General features: G+C 36.4%; 2 protein-coding genes across 2 annotated transcripts in view; one reads left to right on the top strand and one right to left on the bottom strand.

Moving 5' to 3' along the window:
* The first annotated feature begins 3,266 nt into the window (after positions 1-3,266).
* LOC107705521 (calpain-7-like) lies at positions 3,267-17,565 on the top strand. The gene is made up of 21 exons (XM_016508830.1): positions 3,267-3,698; positions 3,909-4,017; positions 5,017-5,174; positions 5,672-5,739; positions 5,972-6,178; positions 6,630-6,716; positions 7,242-7,368; positions 7,548-7,633; positions 7,901-7,994; positions 8,124-8,270; positions 9,226-9,332; positions 11,298-11,418; positions 11,520-11,664; positions 11,750-11,849; positions 11,934-12,069; positions 12,659-12,734; positions 12,842-12,987; positions 13,064-13,126; positions 13,226-13,356; positions 14,693-14,785; positions 16,541-17,565. Exons 1-21 carry the CDS (start codon positions 3,597-3,599, stop codon positions 16,683-16,685), a joined length of 2,448 nt encoding a protein of 815 aa, XP_016364316.1. The 5' UTR covers positions 3,267-3,596; the 3' UTR covers positions 16,686-17,565.
* Positions 17,566-18,119: 554 nt separating this feature from the next.
* LOC107705532 (SH3 domain-binding protein 5-like) overlaps positions 18,120-24,078 on the bottom strand; it is a 16,920-nt gene continuing 10,961 nt past the window's right edge. The window contains exons 4-9 of the mRNA XM_016508842.1: positions 23,275-23,439; positions 23,061-23,191; positions 22,439-22,481; positions 21,109-21,328; positions 20,564-20,875; positions 18,120-19,580 (exon numbers count right to left, since the gene is read on the bottom strand). Coding sequence (XP_016364328.1) covers positions 19,369-19,580; positions 20,564-20,875; positions 21,109-21,328; positions 22,439-22,481; positions 23,061-23,191; positions 23,275-23,439 — 1,083 coding nt within the window. The 3' untranslated portion in view covers positions 18,120-19,368. The remainder of the gene's footprint in view (positions 19,581-20,563; positions 20,876-21,108; positions 21,329-22,438; positions 22,482-23,060; positions 23,192-23,274; positions 23,440-24,078) is intronic.

Consider the following 24,078-nt stretch of genomic DNA (forward strand, 5'->3'; position numbering starts at 1 on the left):
TGCAATTACAAGGTTAACGGGTGTTTTTGGAGTAAAGCCCAATTTATACTTCTGCATCGAACCTACGCCGTAGCCTACGCATAGACACACACCCTACGCCGTAGCCTGACGTGCACCTCTCCAAAAATCTAACAGCGCGTCAATTCTACGCAGACCGCAAGCGCTGTGATTGGTCTGCTCGAACCCCTCCCTCCGTATTAATCATAATTATTGCATAAATATTAATTAGTACCATGAAATTCTTTCAAAATACAAAATAAAAAAGAACAAATATTATGGAACAAAACAATATTACATTGATTTTACTGAAAATAAAATAGTTACATTTCAGGTCAGTTTGGACCGCGAACAACACAAGTGTGACCCCCCCAAATGAACAATAGGGTTAAAAGGAGCAATTCATTAAGCACTGAATGTTCTCTGATTGCAGAAGTTGTTGGTCTTGGCTTTGGTTTTAGATTTTGTCAGTTTGACCTCTAAAATGACCTATACGTTTTGATGCCCGAGTTGAAAATAAAATAGTTATAATAGTAGTAGTGTTTTTCCTGCACTTGAGGTCACTTCATCTGTCTAACTCTCTGTTTCTTTCTCATATTTAGTGAGTCAAATTTGTGTCATAAGGAAAACACAATTTCTTTTTGTATTTCTCATAGTCTTCAAAAGGCTGAGTCAAAGACATTGATTTATAAGTCTCTCAGTGTTTCCTGTGTTCTCCAGTCTTGACTGTGACCTCTGTCAAAAGGAGAATGAACAGGCTTGTAATAAAAACTAAGCATTTCTACATGGAATTCTTTTTTTTAATGAAGTTTTATGGCTTTATTCACCTCATCTCAATCAAATGATCATGGCTATAAAGTTAAATATAATGTAACCACAATCCAAACTTGGTCCAAACTAAACAGCAAGAACAGACCACCATTCTGGAAAGAGTCGTAATTCCAAAAACCGGGTCAGAGAACTAGTTTTAGAGCTAACAGATACCAGACCTGGGGCCAGATTTACAATGGCAAAAATAGAACAACACAAATGGTATAAATAGTACAAATGAAAGAGGTATAAGGCCAAAAAATGAATTTCTTTCTGTGAATTCCTGCTGGCTTTTTTTTTTTTTTAGCAGCCATTACCTCAGGCTTCAATGTCACATGATCCTTCAGAAATCATTCTAATATGCTGATTTTGTGTTTAAGAAACATTTCTTATAAAGCAGCGGTGGTGCTGCTTAAATTTTTTTTGTGGAAACTCTTCAGGGAACTACTTTAATTTTCTATTTTGTTAAATGAATTGTGTATTCTGAGTCTGTCTAGAAGGCCACCCAGAGAGTGCATGTTAACAGAAATGATCCAATATGTCGACCATATGGGGCTGTAAACTGATTAGGGGAGGCATGACTGGAGATATCCCTCCCTCTCTCAGTCACTCTTGATAACTATTTGCTATCTTTCTGTTTTTACTGAGAAATTCACCCAGTGGGTTACCTAAGTGATTTTCATGCCTAACCAACGAGCCGTGTTTTATATGGTGCAAACAAATTCCAGCGATTTTATGTTTCTCACACAGTTAAATATAGCTTTTTGTTTTGCAGCGATTTTTAATTAGGATACACAGACAAAAACACCATATTTAAGTTTCTCACCAAATGCACAGATGGATTTTGAGAAATCCATTAATTTTTTTTTTTTCTTTTTGCAACTTTTGCCTTGAGTTAAAAAAAAACTTAATGTTTTGACATGTTTAAACATCAAATCATTGTCATGCCTCTTAGGTCAGAGGAAAAATGTAGACAAAACATTTTTTCTCAGTGACGTGTTTACAGTCTTAGAAAAGTCACTTTTTTACAGACTGCATTTAATGGACTATAGACTTTAATGTCCAGCTGTAATGGTCTTCTAATGTCTTATCTGAAATAGACTTCAGGAGATTAAAGACTAAGTGAATGCGTCTGCTGTGGATATCTGTATACATACCGTGCCTTGCAAAACAGTTTGACAGTATTTAAAAAGATGCATTATTTAAAAATCTTTAATAGTATTTGTTAGTGTTGAAATTTTATTTTATTAATTTCTTTTTCACCATAAACAATAAAGTCAAAGAATGTGCTTTCCTTGTTTATTTCTCATAAAATCATGAAAGCCACATAGAGGAGTATCGACAACCAGATAACATAGTCCAGACAGACTTGATTAACATGTCTTGTAACACTAGGAGGTCACAGTTTACAAGTCCATACTATGAAAACAACATTTTATGGCCAACAGCTCCTTCATATCAAAGTTTTCAGGGTTAAAAACACAGCATCAGATGTGTTTGTTTATGTATGTGTGCAGAGGATGTGTTCACAGGTGAAATATTTCGACACTGTGAAACTAGGTGTAAACGGGGCCTAAATCACATATCATTGCCAGCGTCTGCTTCTTAAACACTTACACAGATAGATAGATAGATAGATAGACTATTGGCAAAAACTAAAACACAATATTATTTTGTAAACTTTAAAATAATACAGGCTAGACTGTGTTGTTGTAATGGCATTTTCACAAACATTTTCATCCAGATTTTGATTTGTTTGAAGTTGAGAAATAAAGACTGTACACAGATTTTACACATCCAGTTTTATGGGGCATAATTAAGCTAATGGTTTACACGTGTATGCTTGTGTACAGATGTTTCTGAACAGCTGCAACATGACCGTGATATTTCCAATCATAGGGGAAGTTTTAAAATTTTCAAAAATAATTCCAACGCATTTTACTCATTTCTGGGGGGGAGTGGTGGATTTTCCCACACTCTTGTCGCGAATCACGACGATGTCCGATTCGTAAATGAATCATTCTTTGGGTCGGATCTTTTCAGTGGATTGGTTTACAAAAGTAGTTCGAACTATTTGTTCATTGTTCACTATTTATATAAGTTGCAAGCAAGATATAAAAACATTTAGGGTGAACCGGGGATATTAAAACGTCTGTAGCCTATATATGTAAATAGTTTTTTGTATTGTTTAATGTAAATATAAATATAGCCTAAATATACGTAAGTTCAAAATGACTTTGTTTTTTAATGAATTTTATGTGTCCCTCTCTAGGAAGATCACCTTTATTACATGATGTGGCATTACTGGAACATTTTAGACTAGAACATGTAATATTAGAGGTAGGGATGTGGGGCACCACGTAATGAATGAAATAAGAACCACTGAATTGTTTTTGAACCGGTTCTTTGAAATGACCTCGTTGAAGGAACCGATTCGCAGAATGAGTCGGACGGCATCCGCTCTGAAAGCAAAGACGTGTCGTGACAACATCAGTACACGCCCACCGCATCCGGAAGTACTGCGGGCTTGAGGATTTGTTTTGATGGCATCATAGCAAGTTAAATCGTTGTGTCTTCACGCCTTATTTAGAGTCACTAAGTTTGAAAGCTCCTTGAAATCGATATTTTTCAGTCTTGCCTTTATTTTATTTCGGAGTTCGAGGTCGCGAAGTTCAACTCAAGAAAGAAACGCAAATCCTCGGAGGAGCTGCTATGATGAAGAACAGGTTAAAATGATTTGCCATTTAGCCGTGAAGCTGAACTCAGTTAACAGCCTTTAAACGTCAATCATGGATTGTACAGCTCTTGAACTCGATGCTATTAAATTTGCCAAATCAGCTGTACTGCATGATCAGAAGGGGAAATACAATGAAGCTGTTTTCTACTATAAGGTAAGATTATCCTATTTGACATTTAAGGCTAATTGATCTTAAACTTCCTGGAAAGGCTTTATTCTTTAATGGAATTATCAGCTTGTTCCATGTTATGGCAATAAAAGCTGCCATTAAACAATTTTCCCATTCAAATAAATTCATATATCAATATACAGTATATTCCATATTGAATAAATATATTCATATTTTCTTTGTGGTTCTGAATAGGAAGCTGCCCAGGCTCTCATCTATGCAGGCATGGCTGGATCCAATCTAGAGAACATTCAAGACAAAGTAAACGAGTACTTGGACAGAGTACAGACTCTACTCAGTGCCGGTCAGTTTACGTGAACTAATACCAATATGACCTCATCAAAAAGCTGTTTTTATCTATTGATGCTCAGTATCATGATTTACACTTTATTTTAAGTTGATTCTTTAGGGCTGAATGTTTTCTAGCATTCTCTGGTCAACAAAAGTGAAACCTCCTCGTTGTTGTAGATGGAAGAAATGATGCTCATATTTTCCGCGGCCCAACCTTTAGAAAGCTTGCATAGGTCATACCTCATTTGAAAGTGGTGTGACAAACGCATCATTTGGGAATCACAAATGAATGCTGTCAGATTTTCTAGTTCACAGTTAAACGGAATTCTCTTCCTCGTTCTCTTGTGTTATGTCATTTGAGAACAGCATTACATTTGAGTTGTCTACATTAATGTTACTCACCTTTAGGTCATTGCAAAATTCTATGACTTTCTCCCTTGGAACACAAAAGAATTGTATCGGTTGCTCTTTTTAACAATGATTGGTTTCAAGCTTCAAAATGGATGCAGAAGGGCCATAAAAGTATAATGAAAGTGACCTATACAAGTCATGTGCTGTATTTCAAATATTCTGAAAATATTCTAAATGTCAGCTTTGTGTGAGGAACAGACTGGAGTCAGTGAGCTTAAAACCTTAATTATAATGCCAGAAACCCTGAAATCAAAATTATCCCCCCCTTAATGAATATTTTTTTCATTGATGAACTTATTGAATGAGATTCTGGGATCCTCTGTTGGACAATGGAGGAGTCTAAAAGGTTGAGAACCACTGCTTTAAAAAATGTTCAAAAATTGGACATAATTGAGGCAGATTTCAAGATTTTCAGTGAATAAGAACCTAGGCTAAATATATGTTTTTTTCCCGCACACTAAGCTATCATATGACTTTAGAAGATTTAGAATATAATACACAAGTCTTATGGACAATGTTTATTGTGCTTTTCAAAGCTTGCAAGCCTAAGTCTCCATTCATTGTAAATGTGTTAGTTCACTGACTGAATCCCTGTGATTAGTTCAAGCACAGAGCAGTGACCCTCTGAAGAGTAAGCATCAGCTGGATCTGGAGAGGGCGTACTTCCTGGTGACACAGGCTTTTGAAGAGGATGAGAAGGAAAACGCAGATGAGGCCATTGAGCTCTATACACAAGCTGTGGAGTTGTGTATTCAAGCGGTGAGTCGTCACATAAGGGGAAATGTTTTGAGTTTGATCATACTCTTTTGTTCAAAAGTCTCAAAAAAGGGTCAATAAACAGTCAATAGGGTTTTTTTTATTTCAAAGACATTAATATCTTTATTAAGCAAGGGGACATTCAACTGATCAGAAGTGACAGTAGAAACATTTGCATTGTTACAAAAAGTTTGATTTCAAATAAATACTAGTATTTTTTTATTTTATTTTTATAAAAGAATTCTAAAATAATTGTACTAACCCCAAACCTTTGAACAGTAGTATATATAAAGAACTCTATAATTCGATCACAACTATACATGTGGACTTAGATACTAGCAGCAGTTCTGAAGTAATAGTTGTCAGTTTTTGAAACAGGTGGTGGTGTTAAGTTGGTTGTTTTGGTTTCATATCTCTCACTGCCGGTTATATGGGCTCCTCTGTAACTAGAAACTGAGCCAAGCCCTGTAATCTTTGAACTCTTTCTCTCTCCCAAACAGTCCAATGAGACATCAGATCAAGCACTACAGGGGAAACTGAAGCAGCTTGCTCGGCAGGCTCTGGACAGGTGCTTCACTGTTTACTCTAATGCTAAAATACTAATACTCCAGTGTATTATGAATATTTTGTGTGAAATACCACATAATCAACAGCAGTATCTACAGCAGTTGTGGCATATTGATGATTACCATAGAATATTACGAGAATCACAACTATCACACATTTGAAAATAGAATGATGCACAATCAGTGCAATGCACATTTTACCCATCATCCTTTCATCTCCTTTTCCTCTTTCAGGGCAGAGGGACTGAAAGACTCTCTTAGTAAACCAGCAAACCAGGATAAGGCTGCCTCCTCTGCATCCAAAGGCCCTGCTCAGGTGAGGCAGTTCTTTCCGCTGGGCCCAGACTTCTCCCTCCAGGACAAAGCGCAGCCGGTCCGAGCAGTGCAGTCCAGTGAGCCGCAGGGTCAACGTTACACAGCAGAGGAGATTGAGGTGCTCAGGTAGGCTCGGCAAACATGATGTCTTATATTTAATTGTGCATTCTCAGTTCCCCTGTGTGCATTTTTATCACCTTTACCTGGCATCTCACACTCACTACAGTTAATCTTACAAAAGTGCTAATAATTTTATTATAGTGTGAAATCTATCTTTTGTGAATCTCAAAATGAATATCTGTTTTTTTATGCTGTGCATTTATAATGTTGTGATGCCTAAATTGACTTTTAATTTATTTTATTTGGACAAAACATTATATAATTTTATAATATGGGTTTTAATTTATTGGTTATCAGCCACAACATGAAAAAAAATTGCCTCATTGATATCAGCCACAATTGCATTTTTTTCTTTTAGCATTGTTTCAACATAATGCATATAAGTTCATTGACATTTTGAAAGTATAATATTTAGAAAATATATTCTTACTTAATTTTTTTCGTGTGTGTTTTGCAGGAAGACCTCTAAGATAAATGGAATTGAATATGTTCCATTCATGAGTGTTGACCTGAGGGAACGTTTTGCGTTTCCTGTTCCATTCTCGTGAGTACTTTATATATATGAGTGCAATTTGAACAAGTGCAGCTGTTTCACTGACATCCACTGGTATTTTTGTACCCTGCAACAGCTGTATTTTGCTTAGATTTACACTAACTCAAAAGTTTGGGGTCAGTAGGATTTTGTTTTGTTTTTTTGAAAGAGACATTAAATTCATCAAAAGTGACAGTAAACGAAGAGTTCTATTTCAAATAAATGCTGTTTTTTTTTCTCTTTTTTTTTTTTTTTTTACGTTCTATTCGCCAAAGTATCCTGAAAAAAAAAAAACGCTATATCATGGTTTCCACAAAAATAATAAGCAGCACAGCCATTTTCAACATTGATATTAAAAAAGCTTTTGAAAATTCAGCTTTGCCATCACAGGAATGCATTACAATTAAAAATATTAAAATAGAAACCAGTTATTTTCATTTGTAATAATATTTTTGTATTGAAGAGCAGTAGTCTTATAACACTGTGAAATATAACACTGTCAAAATATTTGGGTGACGTGATTATGTTTATAAATAGGGACAAATGTGGGAAACTAGCTCTGTCGCCAAAGCAGAAAGCTGTATTCTCACGCTGGGTTCGACCTGATGACATCTGCAATAACCCCACCATGATCTACACTGTGTCCAGCTTCAGCATCAAGCAGGTCACGCTTTATGCATCTCTGCTTCTCATTCAAACTTTAGCAGCCGGTTAACAGGAAACAACTTGGCCAGTAATAGTTTCGAATACTATTTAAATCAGTTTTGCCATTCAGAAAGCTCTGTTGTTTGCTCATGTGACTTTAAGCTTATGTAATGTTCTTTTGTTTGTTCATGCTTGCAGACGGTTGTGTCAGACTGTTCTTTCGTTGCCTCATTGGCCATCAGCGCAGCGTATGAGAGACGCTACAACAAAAAATTAATCACAAGGTACAACGGATGTGCTAGGCCTTACTGTTTACACTAATAGTTTGACTCATGTGTAACGCTTGGATTATGAAGCTGCTTTTTGGATGCCTCATGGACTGAATCAACTTGAGAATGTCAGGTGTCCTCAGGCTGGAATGTCAAAAATTCCTGAACAAGCACCTCTAATTTACTGTTATTTATATTAATAATAATTATATAACAAGAATTATAGAAGTCATTGGGTGGTTTCCACAATGATAAAATGTTTATTTGCGTGTTTGTATGTAGCATCATCTACCCACAGAACAGGAAAGGAGAGCCAGAGTATAACCCTTGTGGGAAGTACATGGTGAAACTGCACATTAACGGCGTCCCGAGAAAGGTGCTTAACCTCTTTTAAGCCCCACCTCTTCAAATAAACTCCAGTTTTTTCTATTGTCGTCTTCATTGTTTGAAGATGAACAGGTTCAGGATTGTGTTGTCATAGTTCAGGTGTGTGTTTCTCTGTCAGGTGATTATTGACGATTTCCTCCCGGTGGATCGCAATGGCGAGCTGCTTTGCTCCTACTCCAGTAATCGCAATGAACTTTGGGTGTCGCTCATTGAGAAGGCTTACATGAAGGTCATGGGTGGATACGATTTTCCAGGCTCCAACTCTGTGAGTGGCACTTCAGACTCCGATGCTTCTCTAAACAAAACATTTCTGTCACCAAAATGAATGTGTTTTTTTTACAGAAAAATACAAAGGAATACACATATATTACAATTCTGGTTGATTTTCATGTTATGGCTGATGGTGAATGGATAAAATAATGATATTTTTTATTCTGGATTTTTTGATGAAGTTCAAGAGAACAGTGTTTATTTGAAATAGAAATCTATTAAAGGGTTAGTTCACCCAAAAATGAGAATTCTGCTATTAATTACTCACCCTCATGTCATTCCAAACCTGTAAGACAAATTAAGATATTTTTGATGAAATCCAAGAGCTTTCTGACCTTGCGAGAGCTTTCTTCTCCTCCGCATCAGTCTTTGTCGCATTCACGACAGAACCAAGACAAATTGTTGAATAAAGTCGTTATTTTTTATTTCTTTGCTCACAAAACGCATCCTCGTAGCTTTACAAAATTACGGTTGAGCCCCTGATGTCACATGGACTATTTTAACGATGTCCTTGCTACCTTTCTGGGCCTTGAACGTGTCAGTTGCGTTGCTGTCTATGCAGGGTCAGAAAGCTCTCGGATTTCATTTAAAATATCTTAATTTGTGTTCCGAAGATGATCGAAATTCTTACAGGTTTGGAACGACATTCGGGTGGTGAATAATTAATGACAGAATTTTCATTTTTGGGTGAACTATCCCTTTAAATTGTACTGACCCCAATGTAGCGTCTGGACCAATCAGACACACCATTTTTCATTTGATTTAACAAATCAATTATTCATTAGATTAACAAACGTTCACAGACCCCTCACCCAATAAACATACTGGGTGCCAAGTTGTCTGTGAACAAGGCCCAGGACCCTGGTTACCATGGCAACCCTGACACCAGAACTTTTGAACAGTAGTGACACTTAGAACTATGGTGACACTTTCATGTTTTCTTGTTGTAGAATATTGATTTGCACGCTCTCACCGGCTGGATCCCAGAGCGTATCGCTATGCACTCAGACAATCAGTCCTTTAACAAAGATGACACTTTCCGCATGCTTTACCAGAGGTAAGCACACATTCACAGTACACACACAATACACTGGTTTGTATTGATTTCTGACCACTGTAGGTCACATGTTCCTTTAGATTCGGTAGTTTGTAGCTGCTTCAATACTTTACTGGCCTTATTTCACTTGCCTGTATTGATTCTGAGCATAAATAGTTTGTGTACGGTGTTATTTATGTAACATTATAGTATTTATTAAGATTTTTCCGTTTTTATTTTAATTTTACTTCAAGTTTTAGTAATTTTGTTGTGCTGCTGGCATTTTTTTCTATTAATTTCTATTTAGCTTTAATTAATATTTCTGTTTTAAAGGGGTCATATGATGCGATTTCAAGTTTTCCTTTCTCTTTGGAGTGTTACAAGCTGATTGTGCATAGATAAGATCCCTGAAGTTGCAAAGACTAAAGTCTCAAAACCAAAGAGATATTCTTTATCAAAGTTAAGACTCTGCCACGCCCCCCTAAAACGGCTCGTTCTAACACGCCCCCACATATCTACCTCACTATGTGGAAATATTAGCATAATGCCGCCCAAATGTGCACGCAAAGAAAGAAGGCGTGGTTTCAGTAACGCAGTTAGTGTTGAAGCAGCCATGTCAGGGAGACGCTGTGTGTTTCTAGGCGAAAGCAAAAGCACTTTATTTGGCCTTCCAGAAGTAGATGCATTTAGGAATCTTTAAGATTACTTACAACAGAACAGCAATGCATTTTATGGATGACCGTTTCGTGAACCTAGGAGAGGAGGTAATTCTGATTTTGCTATGACAATCTGGCGCTTCTGAATCAGCTACTGTTTTGTTATTAGTTTAAGTATTTGCTATTGACTGTTCAAATGCGGAGTTTTGCTCATCGAGAGAGAGAGAGAGCGCGAGAGAGAGAAAGAGAGAGAGAGCGACAGAGCGCGAGAGAGAGAGAGAGAGAGAGAGAGGGGGTCACATCACAGTGGAGTCAGCTGTCTTAACCGTGGCTTGTGTGCTGCAAACACATATTCATCACTGTGTCTGTCACGAGACTGTTCCCCTTTCGGGCTTTGTCTTTACATTTATTTTGAAAGATGAAGCTGGCGATTATGGTAAGGGGCGTTACATTTCCGACGCGTGCTTGTGGTGTTCGGCCAATCACAATGCACTGGGTCAGCTGGCCAATCAGAGCAGACTGCACTTGTCTGAAGGAGGGACTTTGTAGAAAACGAAGCGTTTGAGAGAGGCGGGGCATAGAGGACCTACAATAATGTACAGTATTTGAAAAATAATGTTTTTTGAACATTAAAGCATGTCAACATATTCTGTTACACCAAATACACAAAATAATGATCTTTAAAAAAGCATCATATGACCCCTTTAATCATTTTAGTACTTCAGCTTAAGTTTATTTCAGTTAGTTGCAAAGGCAACATTTCTCTCTACTTTTTAAAATTATTTTAAGTTTATTTTTAAATGTTTATTTTATTTCAGCCTTATTTCATTTGCTGAAATTTAAAACAAACAAACAAATTATTTACATTTATTTGAAAAGGGACCATGCACAATTTTAACATTAAATGTTTCCATTTCATGCATTGTACCGAATTTAGCCAATGGCTAGTTTTCATCCGCAGTCCCTTGGCAGGTAATCATAATCATAAGACAACAAACACATACAATACAGTAATATTTATACACGTCCTATCAGAGCCAAAAAAGAACAGTAAAGATAACGTTCAGTTAAACCACAACCATGTCAGTATTTACATAGTTGAGTTGAGTTGATTTTAAATAAGATTTTAGTTTTAATTTTAAAATATCCACAACCATGTCAGTGTTTACAGAGTTGAGTTGAGTTGATTTTAAATGAGATTTTAGTTTTATTTTAAAAATGTCAATAGATGTGCACATCCTTATGTCTTCTGGTAGAGTGTTCCAATGAATAATAGTTTCAGTTTTAGTTAACATTAACAATACTGGTATTCTGTTGAACTTTTTGGCAGGTTTCACAGAGGAGATGTTCTCATCACCACGGCGACAGGGGTCATGACTGAGGAGGAGGGAGAGAAGTGGGGTTTAGTGCCCACACATGCATACGCTGTCCTAGACATCAGGGAATACAAGGTGAAACTCTCGACCGGTCTGCGTTAAAAATCTTCTGCTTAGTGGAGTCTCATGACTATAACAACAACATCATCATCATTATCTCCTGCTTGTTCTCTCAGGGTAAACGCTTCCTCCTGCTGAAGAACCCATGGAGCCATCTCCGGTGGAAAGGGCGATATAGCGAACGTGATGAAAAGAACTGGACACCAGATCTTCTTAAATACCTAAATTTTGACCCCAAAACCGCACAGAAGTTTGACAATGGTAAGTCGGTGCTAAACTAGCAATGACACATGACAAATATTGCAAAAGAAGGTGTTATTGACTATATTGTGTGATGTTCTTTAAGGTGTATTTTGGATCATCTGGGAAGACTTGTGCCAGTATTACGATGTCATCTATTTGAGCTGGAATCCAGCACTGTTTAAAGAATCCTCATGTATTCACAGGTCTGTCTCATTGTCATTACATTTATGTAATTGTCTGATTAATAGCAGATAATTAGAAAATATATGTGAATTGTGCTATTGCAGTAGCTGGGATGGCAAACAGGGACCGGTGAAAGATGTCTACAGCTTGGCCAATAATCCTCAGTACAAGCTGGAGGTGCAGTGTCCTCAAGGGGGCGCTGCTGTATGGGTCCTACTAACCAGACACATCACTGACAAGGTACTGCAACAGATTACAGTGCAGTGCACTACAATCAGATTGAGGGGACACAGTTAAAGCTGGTAGATTAAAACTGTAATTAAATATGCATAAAGAAAAACATTTTAAATAAGTACATCCAGCAGCCCTTTCTGCTGAATTAGCAGGGCCACACTGCTACGAAGATCTGTTTTGGACCTTTAACATATACTGACAACCACCATAATCACACAAGTGGTAATGAGAAAACCACATGATGAATCATCACAAGTAGTTTTTCCATAGGCTGAGATGCTATTAAGAAACACTGTTATTTGTATGAAATAGCATCAAATGTAAGCTGTCACACAGGGAATTCTGGGAATGTCAGTTCGCATTTTTTCACTGTAAATGACTTAGTTTTTTTTTTTCATGTCCACAAACTGAACATTTAATAGTATTTTACTGTAAAATGCATGAAATGTAAGGTTATATTGATTACAGTTTTCCTTTGTATACAGTAGTGGAACATAACTAATTAACAGGTTTTTGCTGTAGTATTTTTACAGTTATAATTACAATAATTTTCACAAGTTCTTACGATTTTCTTACTTTCACATTCACTCTCAAGGATGACTTTGCTCAAAACCGGGAGTTTATTACTTTAGTAGTTTACAAAACCAATGGCAAGAAAGTCTATTATCCAGGTAAGTAAGCACATAATTCAAGAAGTCAAATACATTCAGTTGTGTATATCTTTATTCTCTATAGCTTCTAATTCATTTATGTGCTCGGTTCTGATTTTTTTCTGAAGCTGAACCTCCTCCCTACATTGATGGCATCAGGATCAACAGTCCTCACTACTTAACCAAGATCAAGCTGACTAGTCCTGGAACTCACACCTTCACACTGGTGGTCTCTCAGTATGAGAAACAAAACACCATCAACTACACACTAAGGGTAAGACACAATCAAGTGCGATAGTTTTTATTTTTATAGTATTTTAATCATATCAACATGAATATGCTCTTTCCAGGTGTACTCGGTATGCAAGTTTAATTTCTCCAAAATCCCAACACCCTTCACCAACACCAAAAGAGTGAGTTCACACCTCTGCTTTCGCTGTTTAAAATATTCTAAGTGGGTGTTTTTGTTGGAAACTACTTCCGGATGGTTTAACATCTCTCTCTATGTGTAGATAAATGGCCAGTGGAAGGGGGCCAGTGCAGGAGGTTGTGGAAACTACAGAGATACCTTCAAGAACAACCCCATATACCAGTTCAACATGGAGAAAGCAGGCCCTCTGCTAATCGAACTACGTGGTTCGAGGTCAGACTGCTTGTTATTTTATTTGATTTCATTACATTACTTTTGTTTCTTTACGTTTCAAAGGTTACAATAGGAGTACTAACATAATTGTAATAAACGTATATATCCTTTCAAACCTGATCATCAGTGCACACTGCCATTCAAAAGTTTGGGATCAGTAAGATTTTTAATGTTTTTTTTAAAGACATTTCTTCTGCTCAGGATGCATTTGTTTGATTAAAAATACAGGGGAAAAAAACAGTAATATTGTGAAATATTATTACAATTTAAAATAAAATGTTTATTTAATATAATGTAAAATATAATTTATTCATGTGATGCAAAGCTGAATTTTCGTCATCCATTACTCAAGTCTTCAGTGTCACATGATCCTTCAGAAATCATTCTGATTTATTAACAATATGCTGATTTATTATCAATGTTGGAAACCGCTTTTGCTGCTTATTATTTTTTTGGAAACCGTGATACTTTTTTTTTAGGATTCTTTAATGAATAAAAAGTAAAACAAAAAAAGCTAAATTTATTCAAAATAGAAATATTTTCAAAAAATATAAGTCTTTACCGTGAATTTTTATTAATTTAACACATCTTTGCTGAATTTTTTTAAAAATTTCTTTAAAAAATAAATAAATAAATTACCGACCCCAAACATTTGAATGGTAGTGTATATTAGGGATGCACCGATAACGATACTGGTATCGGTATCGGGCCCGATACTGGTCTCCTGTACTCGTACTCGTTAAAATGCCCCGATACCAAACGCCGATACCACACAGCATGTGATAAGCGCCATATTCAAACAAAGAAACACCAACAACAGACAGCAGAAAGAAGTTAAGGATGTCTACTACGAAGTATATGTATGCAATGAATATAACGTTAAACATTCAGTATTAACGCTATGTTTTAAAGTATATTAAAATAGTAAACCATTATTTTAAATTGCAGTAATATTTCATAATATTACAGTTTTTTTTGTGTATTTTTGGTCAAATAAATGCAACTTTGATGAGCATAAGAGACTTATTTAAAAAAAACATTTAAAAATCGTTCTGATCCCAAACTTTTGAATGGTAGTGTATAATCTGAAGGACTTTTGCTATGATTAGGTGTAACTTGCATAGAGTATGTTAACCTTAAGCAATCATATAGTGTTTTGCATGTGTTTCGGATTTCATGGGCTTCGTTGGCAGGGCCGTCCTGTGCAACTACTCTATTGCGGAAGAAACACCTACACATTTTCAGATCCCTTCTGTCTCTCTCTCTCTTTTCACTGTAGAGTGTGAGGATGTAGCGTGATGCCTGTGAATAAAAATGAGTGGTTTTCTCTCTGCAGGCAGTACAGCGTGGGCTTTGAGGTGGTGACCGTTTCTACTGCAGGGGATTCTGGATCATCAGATTCTCAAAAGAGAGGGAGCGGAGATTACCGGTAAAGAAGTACTCTCTTTGTGATGAAGATAACTAGATATAAAGTGAAGCAGAGCCCATTTTATTGCTTTAAAGAAAATCATAGTGTCAGAAACCCTGTGTCGACTTCCGTTCTTCCATATGAGACACATTGGCTGTGTTTGGGATGGGATGCTAGTGTGCTGCTTATTGCATACTGCAGAGTATACAGTAAAAACACTTAAATACTGCCTACTACAGTATGCTTTTAAAAATTATTATGTGAAGTGCATAATGATTTCATACTGTTGTGTAATGCCCAATCAGTTGTTTGCTAAATGTCATTACACAACCTCAATGTTTAATTCAGTTATTATCACCTAGTTACCTGTAACATAAAATGGTTATTTGCCTTTTTTTTTAATCAGTTTTGTGTAAAAACATTTTCTGCTTTGAATATAAAAATTAATATAAATAATTATTCAAGAAGAAGTAAAAAATTGTGGCTGATATTACTTGACCTTCTATTTTGCAATGTGACAAGTGAACCACAAGTTAAGCTTGTTGCTTTATGGCATATAGTATTCAATGCAGTGTGCTTAGATTTTAGATGCTAAAGTTTTCAGCAGCCATTACTCCATTCTTAAAAGGGTCATATGATGCTGCTAAAAAGAACAGTATTTGGTGTTGATCCTTCATAAATAATTCTGTTATGCTGATTTGAGGATTCTTTGATGAATAGAAAGTTTAAAAAACATTTATTTTATATTGTAGTTTATATTGTAACAATATAAAAGTCTTTTAAATGCATCCTTGCTCAATTAAAGTATTTTGCCTTTCCAAAAAATAAATGAATAAATCTTACTGGCCCCAAACTTTTAAACAGTTGTGTATTTATTTGCCCAGACCCATATAAGACTTCAAAAATAGCAAAAGTAATATGGTAGCATCAGCATGCTATTCTGAATACAACCTTGTGGATTTTATTTTGGTTTACCAACAGTCAGCTGGCCTGTGTTCCACTTTAGTATAAGCATGCAAATGCTTGAAACGCACAGCATGGTCTCACAAAGAAATCTAGGTCAGGGATAGTTGATCATCTACAGTGGGGAAAATAATTATTTGATCCCCTGCTGATTTTGTAAGTTTGACCACTTACAAAAAAATTAAGGGTCTATAATTTTTATGGTAGGTTTATTTTAACGGATAGAGACAGAATATCAACAAAAAAATCCAGAAAAAACACATTAGAGTTTCCAAGAAACCTTAAGGATTTAGAGAGAATCTTTAAAGAGGAGTGGAACAAAATCCCTCCTGAGATGTGTGCAAACCTGGTGACCAACTACAAGACACGTCTTACCTCTGTGCTTGCCAACAAGAGTTTCTCCACCAAGTTTTGCTTGGGGATCAAATACTTATTTGACTCACTGAAATGCAAATCAATTTATAACCTTTGTACAGTGTTTTTTTTTCTGGATTTTTTGCTTGATATTCTCTCTATCCGTTAAAATAAACCTACCATAAAAATTATAGACCCTTCATTTCTTTGTAAGTGGGCAAACTTACAAAATCAGTAGGGGATCAAATAATTATTTTCCCCACTGTATAAAGTAGTCATATGACTGCATAATATGCTTGAGAAAAATAGATTTCATGGTTTGTCTCATCCTGAAAGCAGTAGCATGGTTGTTATCTTTGTTGATGGTCTGCAATAGTTCAAAGTTTTGTGTAGAATTGATTCAAAACATTTAATTGTTATACTACCCTATATAACAGAATTTGATCTCTTTATCCTCAGATGCGGTTTCTGTTATATGGAGGTCGAGAACTTGCCTGCCGGGATTTACAATGTCATCCCCTCTACCTTCCTGCCCAAACAGGAAGGCCCGTTCTTCCTGGACTTCAGCAGTGCCACTCCACTGCGGGTTTCTCAGCTGCAATAACAGTCCCAGATCATTGGCCCACCGGATTGTTTCCGCAGTTTTGAGACACTGAAGATGCTCTAGACAGCGCTTATTGCTCACTAAAGCATGGATACGCTCATTTACCAAATAAATAAGCACCACTCACTGATGGTACCTGACATAGTGCCATATTTGTCATGTTAGCGTGTAATAGATAGTGTACGACTGCTCTGACTCCTGTGCCGTTGCAGTGCCATGCTTGGAGGAAGTGTTCAATCAGCCAAAAACACACTCCTTTAAGTTCTGCAGTCCAAAGTTGCATTCAAAGACGACAGTGTGCGTGTACACTTAACCTGAAATGACTGTTTTTCACTCAGGAGACGGCAATAAAACAGGGATGTATATTAATGATGTCTGATGATAGATCAGAGGGATCTATTTCTGTGTCTCCATACCAAGGGCTCTTCCTCCTTTTTATCCCCATTATGTGCATCAAATGTCAATTTGCTCAGTTTGAGTCACTATCTACCAGCACAACAGAGTACTGTATGTTTACAGAACATAATAGCAATGACCTGAATGTTCTTACATCATAAACTTTCGACTGAATGTGATGTAATGGGGATTGCTTAAAGCTGATTTTCATTCATCTGCTCTGATGTATTTATTTGCAGATTAAAATGAAGGTGAACATGTTATCAGACATTATCACATTTTTTACACCAGTAACTTTTACAATAAGGTTTTATTAGATAACAAACTAACAATGAATATTACCATTACTTCTTTCAGTATTTATTGTTTTTAGTTGATTTCCACATATATTTATCAATTTGGCAGGTGCTTGGTTTATATTTTGGCTGTTTGTGTATTCCCATGTTTTTTTTGTTTTTAGTAAATGAATACTTCTTTTCAGCAAGGATGCATTACATTTATCAAAAGTGACAAAGATATTTATAATGTTACAAAAGGTTTCTATTTCAAATAAATGCTGGAAGACTGGAAATAATGGCTGTTGAAAATTCAGCTTTGCCATCAAAGGAATAAATTACAGTTTACAATATATTAAATAAATGAATCAATTAATAAGTGAACAAATAAATCTATTTTTTACCGACGTCAAACGTTTGATAAGTGGTGTGTGCAAAATCTCCACAGCATGGCTGGTCTGCCTCAGCACTCGTCAATATCAAAATGAATCGGTTTAAAGAAAGCGGGAATTTTAACGCAACGCTTCGGTTTTATAATGTGAGGTAAGATGTATGTGGATAACTATTAAATATTTGACAGTCGTTTTATGTTAGAATGGTAAACAGTAATATTCAGTGATTTAAACTACTCAATGTCGCCATTTTAATATAACGTTAAGATATAACATTTTGCCGTTTGTGTTTTCAACGTTATGCAAACATTCAAGCATTCGTATGTTCATTTTAAAACAATGCATCAGGTTTCATTTCAGGTAACATTTTATTTAAGTCTGAAAACAATTACACAAGCTTTGTAAACAACAAGACGCCATAAATCACTTTCCTCACAATCGGTTCTCAAAACGACAATAACCAAAGAGCCAACAAAACAAACGGGAGAAGAACGTTTGAAAGGCGAAAAAAAGAACACAAAGAAAAAGAGATGAGACACAAGGTCACACAAAAACACCACACAGCCTACTGACTAGACCTGAAGCTGTGCCATCTGTCAAAATCAGTGGCTACTGCACGCAGAAGCTGGATGGAGCATTCAGTAATTGTCCTCTTCATCACTGCAGCAAGTCCCCCACCTGGATCCAATCATTCACATAAGCCTTCTGCCCCCCTCACAGTGCAAGTACAGTAGATCCATCTTTTTATGCTACTTTGTGAACCATTGTCTTCCACAAAAACATTGTGAGTCTGAATCTATTGCTCTTTTTCTATTTACATTGAAAACAATGATTGTTCTTTACATAGAGAGAGCACTGGGCGGCATGCGGTGGATTTGGCTTGTGGAGGAAGGTGATAGTGACCAGTATGGATCAGCCAGTAGCTGCTGCAGGTCCCTGGATGACGCTGAGGTGGTGACCTGTGATGCAGGTAGTTAGCTTCACTTCCTTGTGAGTCATTGTTACAGTGCAGAAGTTCCTCTGAAGATTTTGAGTCCTTTTTGAAGATGGAAGTCTTTATGAAAGACATGCAGGTGAGTCTGTTGAGCACCAGGCTGAAGCGAGATCATGCGCAGATGTCCTAGATCTACAAGAACTCAGTAACGGTTGAAACATTATACTGCCACACAAATGACTGTATATTTTCCAATGGCACTGTTACAAAGACATTAAAGACAACCAGTGGCATAAATCTACATCATAACAAATCTCTTATGCATTTTATAAGTAAAAAGACAAGTGCTCCTTAATTGACAAGTGCTAACGCCATCTTCAGACTCTCTAGATCTGGAACGTTAATTGTGTTTTACCGAGATGTTTGTCTACTTTTCAAAGCATAACTCAGTTCTTTGCCCCTCCAGTGGCAGATTTGTCTCCTCAGCACATTGTGTCACGGGTTGCTTTTCTCACAGCCGTGAGATCGAGTGAAAGTTCAGTCTGAAAGTTGGTGGAACATTCTAGACAGTGAGAGGAGTGGGCTGGGATGACACACTGGTGAAGTGGAGGACGGGTGGCTGCCAGTGCCTCTCGCACAAAATGTGGATGAATGCATCAGATACATTGTCGTTGCATGCATTGCAGTCACATCCCATCCAGCAGGATTGTGGCTGGGGAGGGCTGCTGAGCCAGACCCAGGGGGTCTCGGCCAACGGTTTTTCTGCTTTCGTTTCGGCTAAATTTTAGAGACAGCAGGCGGAAACGGCTATCCAGGACAAAGGTTGTTTTGGTGTTGCTGATGCTGTTGTTATTGAGAACGTTGTCCAGTACAGCCTCGGCACCTTCTGCTCGGTCACCTGTACGCAAAGATTAAGCCAGTTAATAAACTACATTAATTAAGGAGCAAAATAGAAAAAAAATGAATAATAATAGTAAAAAAGAATAATAATAATTATTAAATTGTATTATTATTAATTAAATTGTATATATTTTCATTATTTATTTATATATATATATATATATATATATATATATAGTTACTATATTATAAAATGTTATAATACAATGTTACAATAAAATTGTTTTTTTATTATAATATTTTACAATGCAATATTTTTGCATTGTATTTATTTGTTTTTATATGTATATTATATAATATACATAATTTTTATATATTTTTATGTAGTAATATTAAATAATGTAATATATTTTTAATAATTGCATGAAATGCAGTCTTTACGTAATATGTAAAAATACATTATAATGTAATATTTCATAATTCTAGATATTTATATAAATTAATTAGTGCTGTCAAACGATTAATCGCATCCAAAATAAAGGTTTCTTTTTTACATAATACGCGTGTGTACTGTATATATTTATATTATTTATATTACAGATAAATATATTTAATATATAAACATAGCATATTTTTCTTAAATATATACATGTATGTGTGTATTTATATAGACATAATAAATATACACAGTACACACACATATATTATGTAAACAAAAACTTTTATTTTGGATGCGATTAATCGCGATTAATCGTTTGACAGCACTAAAATTAATGTGTTAAATAAACAGCCCTCCTTAAAAAAAATTTACCAAATAAATTAATTTGTTGTGCTTTTTCACACTAAAACACCACCCAGCTATCCATCAGTGAGATTAATGAACCCCTCTAGAGGACACAGGTGCAAGCAGGCTGGAAACCAAGAAAAATGACATCGTCTCACAGGAGAAACAAGAGCAAGCCTTAATACAATCCCTCACGTGCAAGTGCAGCGGTATTTGGGTCCAATCCGTCAACACAAAAGTATCTAAGAATATCTCACCTCTCTCTAGGTCACACTCGGGGGAGGAGGCGCCGCTGCATTCGCTGCGTGGGCCAAGGATGGGAGACATCAGGCTAAAATCAGACAAAGAGACAGTGCTGGGCAGGTCCAGACTGCAGGGGCGAGAGGAAGGGGTGGGGGAGGTGGAGGTCGGAGAGCCAGAGGAAGAGGAGGATGAAGAGGAGAAAGGACAGGGCAAGTCCAGAGGGCTGTTTGGCCCAGAACTGAAGCTACTGTTGGACTGAGTCTCCGAGTCTTCCTCGGACATGGCACTGGTGCTGCAGTTTTCATCCTCATAGGAGCCAGATGCCACTGCAGGAAGACAGAGAGGAAAGATCAGACAAGGTGACACAGGCTCTGAAACATCCTTAGGCGTGTTAAAGGGCAATATTGGATTTTTTAATTGAATTGAATGAGGATCTGTGTATCCATATCAGTGTATTTATATATTGTATTATAGACAGATTCTATATCTTATGTACAGAGTTACTACGTATATAGCGCTGCTTGAAAGAATATTTAAGCACAAGATAACTGGTACTCACTCGAAATTCCATCAGACTCCAATTTGAAGCCAGACAAGTCTTCACCAATGACACCATCACCCTCTGCCCCTACACCTCTCTCCCGCGGGCCTATGCCTGAGGAGCGTCTGCGCTCATGGATCTCATCGGAGATCATCTCCAGGTTTCTCAGGGCCGACTTATATTCCCCTTTAGCCTGTGTCAGCTTGGCCTGGAGGTCATCCACATTCTTTTTCAGTTGCTTAAGAGGTAAGGACAGAAAAAAAATTAACCTGACATTGAAAACATGGTCTAAAAATAGAAAAAAGAAAGACTGACAAATACAGGCAAATAGATTAAAAATGATTTTAAAATACATTACTGAATAAAATGTAAAAAAAGAAGAATATTTTCTATATTAATATATATTTGAGAAGCAAAATTGCCAAGATTTTTTCTTAATACAGTGGCAATTTTTTGTACTAATTTTAAGCATTAAACCTATTGAAATTCAATTAAATATATTCTTAAAATAAGATAAAAACTATCTGCCAAAAGGGTAAAGAAAATAAGCTTAGAGATAGAGATAGTTTACCCAAAAATGAAAAAAAAAAAAAAAAGAGTTGACCATTGACTTTCATAGTATGGAAAAAATTAGTGCTGTCAAATGATTAATCGCGATTAATTGCATCCAAAATGAAAGTTTTTATTTACATAATATATGTGTGTGTACTGTGTATATTTATTATGTATATATAAATACACACACATACAGTATATATTTTGAAAATATTTACATGTATATATCCATATCCATATAATTTATATTATATATAAATATATTTAATATATAAACGTAACATTTTTCTTAAATATGTACATATATGGGTGTATATTTATATATACATAAATGTACACAGTACACACATACATACTATGTAAACAAAAACTTTTATTTTGGATACGATTAATCGTTTGACAGCACAAGTAAAAAAATACTATGGAAGTCAAGACCAAGACCAAGTCAATACCAACACGTTCGGTTACCAACATTCTGCAAAAATACCTTGTTTTATGTTCAGCAGAAGAAAAAAAGTCATACAGCTTCGGAACAACTGGAGTAAAAGATGACAGAATTTTGCAGTTTTGGGTGAACTGTCTCTTTAATTTAACACATCCTCAGATAACAAGTTTTATCTTGTGAAATTTTTGTAAATGTTTTAAGAATTAAGGAACGAGTAAAGTTGTTTTTTTTAATAGGATAAGATATTTAGGCAGTGGAAAACGAGACAAAATTCTGATACTATTTTTGTACTATGTATTTATCATGTATTACTTATAACAAAATTTCCATAAGTCATCTTTTAAGTACCTCAAGCTGCAAGTAATATTTTGCCTTCATTTCAAAGTAGGGCCTGAAAAGGAGAGAGGGAGAAAAGTGATTAGAGCTACTGTAAAGACCTATAAATAGCATCTTACATATCACCATGGCAACTGTTCACATATGCTGACACATTAGGCAAATGCTGAGTGAGAAGATAAGTAGGGTTGAGCTCCCCTATGATCCTGCGGAGTCACTATCACTAGTGAGAAACCCACCCTAGACTAAAGCTCCCCTCAGATATTATTGGGTTTACCATGAGTCTAGTCTCACAGACGCTTGACTCTCAGCATAAACTAACTATGGACAAAAACTACCTACTTAGACTGGAAGATGTTATCTGCTGAAATTGCTAGTAAATTAAAATTAACTATAACAACAATGCATGCAACGCCAATGTATCTGATGCATTCATCCACATTTTGTGCGAGAGGCACTGGCAGCCACCCGTCCTCCACTTCACCAGTGTATCATCCCAGCCCACTCCCATAAACGCATAACCTAGCAATTGTGCCATTTTGTGTACAATATGCATCAGACATGTTAAAGACTATTACAAGCTTAAATGGTTTCACGGAATGCTTGTGTGTTTAACAGAGTAATCGGTGCATACTTAGACTTGTTGATGGTGCGTTTGAGCTTCTTCTCCAGCTGTTTCATATGGCTCATGGCGGCGGTGTATTTAGCAGCGGTCTCCTTGTGTAGTAGCTCACTGCGTGTTTTTATCTGCTCGGCCTCCATCACCTACACACCAAAATATGGATTTTTTTGTGTGTTTTCTGGTAGATACACTTCAATCTATCATCCCACACCTTTGCATCACTCACTCGCTGTGTTGCGTGGTTGAGCATCTCCTGCCATGCAGAGTCAAATTGCCGCTTATCATCCTCCAACAGCCTCTGTTCAGCCAGGGCGATGGTCTCTTTGGCCGCCCGCAGTTCCTCCGTGGCCCTCTGGAAGTCTTGTGTGGATCTCTGTGCTTCCAGCTGAGTCTGTGGAACAGGTAGAGGGCAGGAGCATCAACCATGCGTGTCTGATGACAAAGACAGCAGCCAGCGCTCCGTCATGATTAAACTTTGAGCAGGACAGTGCTGGCAGATTGTAAACCCCCTGCTCAGAGTACCAGCTGGCTAGAGACCATGAGGCTCAATGCCTAACCACTTCCATCAAAAACACTGCCTGGATAAGAAGAAATCCTTTGCAGCGAATTACTGATGAATGCAAACAGTAGTAACCAGCAATATTTACTAGCTAATTATTGATAGAATATAAACATAATTGGGCAGTAAGTAAATAAATAAACAAACACACACACTTGTTATTAGTTTAACTCTCAAATTAATTGATTTAATTTATGCTACAATTAAAGGGGTCATATGATGCGATTTCAAGTTTTCCTTTCTCTTTGGAGTGTTACAAGCTCTTGGTGCATAAAGAAGATCTGTAAAGTTGCAAAGACTAAAGTCTCAAATCCAAAGAGATATTCTTTATAAAAGTTAAGAGTCAACCACGCCTGCCTAAAACGGCTCGTTCTAACACGCCCCCACACTGTAAACCCGAACAGTACTACTAACTTATAAAGATTAAGAACACTGCAATTAAAGTCTGTTAAATCGTTGATGCAACTTATA

Source organism: Sinocyclocheilus rhinocerous, unplaced genomic scaffold, assembly GCF_001515625.1.
Source record: "Sinocyclocheilus rhinocerous isolate Xijiao unplaced genomic scaffold, SAMN03320098_v1.1 scaffold222, whole genome shotgun sequence".
In the NCBI taxonomy this organism is placed as follows: Eukaryota; Metazoa; Chordata; class Actinopteri; order Cypriniformes; family Cyprinidae; genus Sinocyclocheilus; species Sinocyclocheilus rhinocerous.